Source organism: Homalodisca vitripennis, unplaced genomic scaffold, assembly GCF_021130785.1.
Source record: "Homalodisca vitripennis isolate AUS2020 unplaced genomic scaffold, UT_GWSS_2.1 ScUCBcl_8136;HRSCAF=16118, whole genome shotgun sequence".
Lineage (NCBI taxonomy): Eukaryota > Metazoa > Arthropoda > Insecta > Hemiptera > Cicadellidae > Homalodisca > Homalodisca vitripennis.
The window spans coordinates 14727-23950 of NW_025784250.1; the positions used below are offsets into that span (position 1 = coordinate 14727).

The window sequence follows — 9224 nt, forward strand, 5'->3', positions numbered from 1 at the left end:
CTAATAATACTACAAATAATACGAAAGTGCCTTTTTTGTTTTAGGCGAAGGTTTTATTTAATATGTTAATTATTAGATCTAAAAGATAATATTACTACCTAACCTGACCTGGGTTGGGCGGCGGCGGAGGCGTTCATTCAGTCGCCATACACATAATGGTAAATTGCACACACGTTCGATCACTCCATCACAAGCACTTACACACACACACACACACACACACACACACACACACACACACACACACACACACAACACACACACACACACACACACACACACACACACACACACACACACACACACACACACACACACACACACACACACACACACACACCACACACACACACACACAAACAACAACAACAAGTAACGCGCATCCTTGCACCTTTTCTGCAGCATAATATACGATTGGCTTGACTAGCTCCGATTATTCTGACAGTAATTGTATGTAACTTTCCCTTAGTTCTTGGACTAACTCTCTTTAGCTTTATTAATTAATAGAATATCGTAGAATGTCGTGTTTACTTTTTTTACATACATATATATATGCAGGATGTATACAACGTTTTAGTTTAAAATTATATCACATTTAGAAGTTCATTTATTTAATGTTAATGTAAGCTAACAAAGTTCAAATAAATCAGTTTATTAGTGCTGCTGGACTGACTTAAGAACTCTAATCCTGCACACAGAAGTGGAGTCTCTGCAGGTATTATTCCAATTTTCGTTTATCCATTTTGTAAGTCAATTGTATTGATGAATTGTGTTTGGAAATAAATAAATGAAATGAAATGAACCTTTACTACAAATTTAAAGACTGATATGAAACACATCTTTTCACTTCTTACAGAAGTAGGCTCCTCTGATCTGTGATATATATTTTCTTGATCGGGAAAACAAGGCAAAATCAACTATTGAACCAAAAATACTAAGATTGGAGTAAATGAAAATCGCCATAAATATGCTTTTGTTAACACATTTTCTTGATCGTGGGAAGAAGACAAACTCAACATTGGTGTGGGAAAATAAAATTTCACTCGAACCAGAAGTGCTCATATAGGTTTATAGCCTACTTGTAAAATCGCGTACGAAGCTGTGGATACGTGCTAGTATTTTTTTTTTAATTCATGTAACAAACAATATTAATAAATATATAACAAGTAAAATGAGATAAATAAGCATATACAACTATAACTATAATAGGCAGGAGACTTAGAAAATGTCCCCTATCTGGCACAACACTGGGTGAGGAAAAATAATATAAGTTTCGTGAACACGCAATATTCTTCTAATTATTCATCTAATCATTACATATTAAAGCAGGCGAGGAAATGAGAAGTCTAGATCCAGATGAGTGGAGGTTGTAATTACCCAACCTCTGCGACACACCCAAAGTGGCACTGTTTTACTTTCATAATTGGTTGCACGATGTCCTCTTCGTTTGAATAGCTCACGAGATCTCGTATGAGTAGAAAACATGAAGTTTACACAGCTCAAACGATAGGAGGAGTCAATTAAACCATTTATAAGCTTGAACAGGAGTAGTGCATCCTGAACATTCCTTCTCGTCTCAAGGAAGTCTAAGCACAAGGCAACGCCAAAATCAGCCATAGGTACATCACGGAACCCGTAACCCAAACTACACCCAACAATACGAACAAATTAGTTTTGTACACGCTGGAGTTCCTGCTAAAGATAGCTCTGATACGGGGTATCATGCCACAGATGAAAACTTCAAGAGCGAACGAATATAGGTGCAGAAATATAGTTTTCATTAGCAGTGACATCATTAATGTGACGGGAAAACGAGTCAGTATTCTAAGAATCCTACAAGCCTTACCACATACTGCCCGTATACGTTCTTCAAGATTCAAATCAATGACTAAGGGTCATTCCGAGGTCACGCACAGATGTACAACGATGAAGGAGTTGTCCACACAATCTGTAATTCCAAAACTGGGAAGATTTTATGTTAGGATTAATGAACATTTTCGATGTTTAAATCCATTTGATTGTACGCGCTCAACCCTTTCAAGGTTACCCTGCAACCTCAGATAAGCGTTGAGTGAGTTCATTTGACAGAACTGCTAGCAGTGCAGATATGAGACAATGTAGTCTAACCTTTACTTTACATTTAAAGACTGGTATGAAACATAATTAGTTGTCTTTTAACAAAAGTAGGGTTCTCAGAACTGTGTACGGATATATACGTTCTTGGTGAGAAAAGAGGCAAAATCAGCTATGGGAAAATACTAACATCGAAGTAAATTACTATGACCATAAAATTTACAATTTTTAAAACACTTTCTTGATCGTGGGAAGAAGGCAAACTCAACATTTGCGTCGAAAATATAATTCACTTGAAACATTAATGCTCTTACAGGTGCAAAAACCTACGCAATTGCGTGCGAAACCGCGGGTAACAGCTGGTAGTGTTTACAATAATCACATGGCTTAGACATTTTGTAATGATGGTAACAAACATTTTGTCCTCAAATAAGACCACAATTGTATGTGTAAACATTGTTAAATAAGTTTTCAACACAAATTAGAATTAACTAAAACTGATTTTTCCTATACAGGTTTTCTCCTGTTTTATTTAAAGAATATTATTTCGATAACTGTAACTGCACAAAGAGTTTCATGCCAAGAACAGTTAAAATTCTGTTTTGAATATTAAATAAATTATCACATATTTAACAAATTATAGAATATAACGGTGTTTTAGAGCCGGTCTTTGTGCAACAAACCCACTAAAATGCTATCTTTATATAAAAATCCATAAAAGAGTTAAGCCTTACAAACTTCCATAAAAACCTTCACCTAGTCTAGTATGGTTGGATATTGGACTTTTAAAAGGTAATTCTGAAAGGAAGGTTTCCTGGCACTCAATTATTGTTTTACAATACATTTAAACAAAGTTTAATGAAATAAAATACGTGTTATATTACGTAAGTAATGTGCTTATTGAAATAAGAGTGCATCAAATGCTTCTTTCACGTATATAGCGAAATGTTTGTTTAAGCACAACAGACAGTGTAATATTTACGTAACTCTTTTATAATTCTTCTGAAATTTCCTTAGCGTAATATATTTCCATTTAAACATAAGATAACTACTAACTGCAATGAGATAAATTTTTGAATACTCTGTAAATTGCTTGTAAAGGTTATTTGTGCACGTTTTGATGTCTATTTTCAAACCTTAATTACATATTTGTTTTGTATTCTCAAAATATCTCTTAAATGATTATAACCAACCGTCTTTGAATAGGCGTAGAAATATAAATGTTGTATAACTAAAGAGTATAAATTAAAACTGTAAGGTAGACCGCAAGTACAGTATTTTTGGGTAAGGTTTACAGTTATTACGCCACAATAAATATATTTTTATTGAAAATAATGAACGTTACTTTTTTACCAAACCATTTCAACTTGGCCAAAACCGCACGCAGCCCAATACTCGGACAACGTTCACTGTGGCTCAGAAGTGATCATTACATGGGAGTATTAGTTTTTAGTACCTACTAAAAATATTCAGAATAATGTAAGACATTGCGAAAGTATTGTTTCTTCAACGCAGAGATTAAGAAATACATTTGGATTCTACATTTTAAAATAAAAAAATAAAAGTTTACGAATTAGCTAATTGTAGATTATACGTTTTAATCCAAACTCAATATCTGAAAACTAAGCATGAGTGAATTCTATGTTTATAATGACGCCTATCTCTTTTTAGAAATTGCATGTTTGACTGAATCGTATATTCATTTTTATATAGTTCTTGAAGTCGCATTCGAAGAGCAATTTTCATTGCAACCAGCAGCGTATTTGGGGTAGATCCAGAGGGTTCGGACTCCAATACTGACAGATGAAAATAACAAATATTTGTTTGTTAATTACAGTTAATCTAACAAGAAACTATAAACTTTAGTACTGAATTCTATTTTAAACTTTTGATTTAAAATAGAAATAAAAAACATATTTCTAGAATTATAAGAAAACTGTGGTTACTTGCACTTGCACCTAACTCTATGAACGACCTTCTGAGATAATGATGAATGGTTCAGCACCAGGCGTGGCTCAGTAGAAGGAGGAGGTGCGTGAGCAGAACCTTACTATTTCGTAGCGGTATAATAGTAATTATTTAAACTCATACATTTCATTATTCGAGTAGTCACTTTTTACTACAATTGTATCACGAATACCACAGCAATTCGTAGAAATAAATTTACGTGTTAATTAAACTTCACGTAGTATATTGAATTATTTTAACAACTCGGCAATTTATGAATCTATATTTATGTATCTCACAAACATTTTGTGTGGTTAATATAAAACATTATTAGCTCTTGTCACTGTTTTAAAGTGACGTCCCAGACATTATAGGTTATAATAAAAATTGAAGTCATGTAGGGTACTGTTGACGTTAGCATCAAGACGGGTACATTTCGTTAGCCACGAGACTCAGCAGCTCATAATAAGTTTGTGTTATTCAAAACAACTTCTTCAACCAGTTACCACATATGCATCCCTTCTTTATTGAATTGAAAACCGAACTGCTTTTTTGTTTCGCGGCGCAGCAGAGAGAGTGTTTATATTGGAGTTAACAAAATGTGTTTTGATTAGCACCATACTAACTTATTTATTATTTAAGCGACTTACCACCCATGTCCATCAGGACTGTCGTTACTTCGGTCGCGGGTGGCGGCGCTTTCGATTATGAAAATTTCAGGTTTGCGTTTTGTCCCAAACGTCACTATTGACGCATTTTAGCGAGTTCACGACGAGTTTTGTTGTATCTCCGTGTGTAGTTTCACATACACGAATGAGAATATTAGCGTACCGATCATTTTGATTTTTTTTATTTTGTACTCTTAGTTCATTGTTTTGATTATACAATCTAGTAGTCTACTGCAATTACAAAGTAGACCTACTAATCAAAGTTTGTAACAAAATTTGCACTGATAAGCAAAGGTCCTTTAAAAAATAAGAGTTTTGTAGTGTTGTAAGTCATATACCTTACAGCACCAAAATCTCATTATCAGAAAACATTAATACATGTTATGTCATTCGTTTTTAGGTTCAGCCTAAATTAGTGGAATTTTATCGATTGATCTTCAAATATTTTTAGGAAAAAATGGTCTAAATCCTTTTGGAAATCTTTTTTGTCCTCCCTGGGAACCAAGATATTGACGACAATTTTACCTTTAGTGTATGACGAAAGTCAAGCCAAATATTAATGTAAATATATAGTATTTGCATTATTTAAAAAGGACAAAGATAAATAGCAAGTATTCAATTAACAGTGTTTCGGTGTCCCTCTAAATTACTTTTCTTCCTTTTGGAAGAAAAATTAATACATTTTAACTACCGCTTTAATACAATATCTATGTTATTAAAATAATCAAAACTGTATAAGTCCAGGCAAAATACTAGTTTTTTACTTAATTTTAATTGGAACTTCCAATGCGTTTGTCTAAAAAAATCCTTAAATAGCTTACGGGGAGAGGCTTTGTAGAGGTGGTAGTTTCTCTAACCTGTCTCCTCAGTATTGGTTTTGGCTATAAGAAAAAAAACGTATTTATGCGATGAAATAAATAAAATAATTCTAAGATAGTCTAAATTGGAATTGCAACTCATAAACTGAAATAAGCGATTTACCTCAGTATCCTTTGCATGCATTTCCCTTCCATTGTCACAATCCTTAGGAACATCTTGGTTATCAGAAACATCCATCGCTTCTTCATGAACACTGTCAGCTATAGTCCATTCCATATCATCCTTAAGAATTTCCTCTACTACTCTAATACATAGGTCCTTACTCTCTTTCAATATTTTCTTCTTCAATGAGGTTTGTATTATTCATTGTTTCAGTTGGAATATCACGAATTTTACCGTCCATTTTTTGACATTGTGAACTCTCAACCTTAGGATACAATTTTTTATTTCTGTTTTTGTTTTTGAAGTCCAGATACGTTTTTGAGGTTTTCTTATCTTTTATTGTTCCTTTTCTATCTTTACGGTGTCTTGTCTTTCTACTTTCATGTGATTTACAGCAAGTCATCACTTTTCGTGCGGTTGTCTGTTTTTGATGAATGATCTTTTACTTTATTTGATTTGTTTAGTGATTGCACTGTCTTCATTATTTTTGTCCTACTTTATTGCCACTATCTACTTTTTTTTACTTTTTTACTCTGATTTTGTTGGGGTTCTGGAGGTTTTGTGGATGGTAAATTGGTTTTCCTTTGTACAATCATCTTTTGATCTCTCAAATTGACACCCATCCTTGGAGTGGATGTGGAGATTGGATGAGGAGAAGATACACTTGATGTAGAATCCCACGAGGCATGTTGGCTGCACATAGGAGAGCTTGGGTACCAAAGTGGTCCTTGATTTGACTTGTATGGTAGAGCTACTGGAATTGGCCGGTATAGATATTGGACTGGTGGCGGCTCTGGCACCCAGTAACCTCTAGTTGGAAGTACACCAGTCTTAAAGACTGGACCAAATGGAGAATGAACAACCCTGAAAACATCATTCTCTCAATATGATAAATCTCATTTCTCATTAAAGCAATTTAAATTCCGTTAGCGGTTAATTTTATCAATATGTCTCGTGTTTGAAATATTTTCTAATTGGAAGTAGACTAAGATTTGTTTTATCACATTAAAGATGGGAGTAGACCACAATGATACCAATCGGAATCAATGCACTAATAGCTTTGTCTGATCTTACAGAAAAGATTCACCTTTGATCAATTATGTATGATGATTGGCTGACTCACATCAAGTTGTTCGAATCTCTCTCGTTTTACATCTTGACCGTAAACTTGCCCCAAACAAGATACAAAAACCTGCTGCAGTGATTTAATTGGGAAAACATGCGTCTAAACAGTGTATTTTGTATACAGGGGTGCTGAACAGTCAGAAACGGCATAATATCTTCTGTACTCGTAAACGTACAAATATAAACATTTTTGTACACTGACAGAGGACATAAAATTGATCTTTGTGATGGAATCAGTAGCTTATTCCCACATCTGGTGGCCCGTAAGGAGTCGGCTCTTAACTAAAAACATGAGTCGATGTGTACACCATTTTAAAGGTCTTAATTAGTAGAACATCATCATGCCGCAAATTAAACCTCAAAAACTTAAACAAAATGGCGGAACTCTCGAAAGTTTCAGTACTGACCTTATGTGCAAGTTCAAGAATGGCATAATTCTATTGTAACCATATCAGACGAAGTTACAAAACTTCACGCGTGATAAATTAATTACTGTACATAAACACCCACTTTAAGATGTATTCAGTGTTCTACTATTCTTCTATTAGAACGCGTCCATGAGGAGTCAGAAGATTTTTAATTGTAAGCATAGATTGATATGCACATCATTTTAAAGGGAGGAGACGTAATGCCGTAATTCGAACTTCAAAAGCTTTATCCGTTAAAAAAAATGGCGGCGGTTCAAAGATTTTAAAAAGTAAACTGTAAATTCAGCAGAAAATTCAGGAAGTTTCTTTAATTAGTGGAATTTCAAATTAAGGCTTCGTAGTAGTTAGTAACAATAGTAACACAAAGTTAACCTATCTAGATTGTTTATGGGTGTTCAAATTGTTTCCCCTCAGCTTCTTGGCAATATTCCAGCCTACGACAAAGCTGAAAACGCGTTGGTTATTACATCTACTGGAATACGCGCAGCTTCTTCTACAATACGGTGTCGTACGCTTGTTACTAACTATTAAACATTTTTCATAACTTTTCAGCACTCCTGTATACTAAAATAGCATTATATTTAGTTGGTCTATTTTAAAAATTTCGTCAGAGGTAGTGATCAAGACTGAAGAAGAGTTATGTGATTTGATAGTATTATTTACTGATAATATTTTCAAGACCTACAAAAATGTAAAATATTGTAATAAAAATAATTTATAGTTTATTTTAAGCTTATGAAATCCATTGTGATAAAGTCATAAACAAATAAGTAAACAACGGTTAATGCTGCAACAGGCACAACAACAAATAATTATTAACAAAACCAAATATCTTCTTCCTAAAGCGTATTGATTAGGTTTGCTATAATTGGTTCGATTGGTGTAAGGTGATCCTGCGATCAAATTATCTACCTTGACTTCGTCTAAATATACTATAAGTAACAGGTCAGGGATGGTCGAACCTAACTGGGTAGTGTAAAGATCCTCATACTGTAGGCATAATCATTTAGTTTAAGAAACAGCTGGACCGATGGAAATACCCCTAAATCTCTTTCTCCTTTTATTCCTTTTTTTACAGTGTATTCAACTGTATACATTATCTATTTTCTACTTTTCCCTGTTTTGATAAACGATATTATCCATTTGAGTGTTAGGCTCTCTGCAACTTTAAAAACGTTCTCGTTATCTACTAACGGACATAGGCAAACTCCTAACCCGAGGGCCTAAAATAAGGAAATGCAAAACCTTATCTTGGAAAAATACAAATATTAAACCTTTAGAGTTTTATGATATACGGCAAATTTCCCGCAAAAATCATATATAGTTTATTATCGATATCTGAATGTAACTTACCGTTGCCATTCAACATTTCTGTAGCATTCCAATACCACTGGTACTCTGTTATTTACTTCACTAGTTAATTTCTTTCTAGTTTTATCCATTCTATAAGTTTTCAAATTTAAATTCAAATTGTGGCTTCATTGCTGAAATATTAATTTTCAATGTTATTTTACATAAGAAAATAACGACACTACAGACATTAGTTGTGATTTTGTCAACAGTGTTTTGCAGTGTTCGTCAAGCAGCTGTGTAGCAGTGAGAAGCGAGTTGTTTAATCAGGATTGATTTTTTGACCTAAGATAATAATATAACACATATGTATCACAATTTAAATTTTTTATCATATATATATATATATATATAAATAATGGATAAAGATAAATAAAAAGTCATTTACTTCCTCCAAATATCTCTAAAACACAAGGATATTCAAGTTTGTAAGATATAATTACACATTTTTGAGAAGTGGAATACTAATTTTTAGAAATTTAGGTCAGTATGTGTTGGAACATGAACGTTGTTTGATGTAATAAGATATAAAAAATAAAGTTCCTTTGTTTGGGGGTTTTGGCGATGGAAGGATTGTGAAGTATATGGAACACCTTCGGATTTCCGGATGTAACTGTGCAGCACTCATAATTCGTTGTCCACTCATGAAATG

The 9224-nt window shown here is 33.6% G+C and overlaps 1 protein-coding gene across 1 annotated transcript; it reads right to left on the minus strand.

Annotated features, from left to right (window-relative positions):
• Positions 1 to 6259: 6259 nt before the first annotated feature.
• On the minus strand, positions 6260 to 8697 carry LOC124374377 (the record flags this gene model as incomplete). The annotated part of the gene is made up of 2 exons (XM_046832601.1): positions 8576 to 8697; positions 6260 to 6533 (listed from the first exon to the last, which is right to left on the minus strand). Coding segments are annotated over exons 1-2 (363 nt in total), but the record flags the coding sequence as incomplete, so codon positions are not given.
• Between the last annotated feature and the right edge of the window lie 527 nt (positions 8698 to 9224).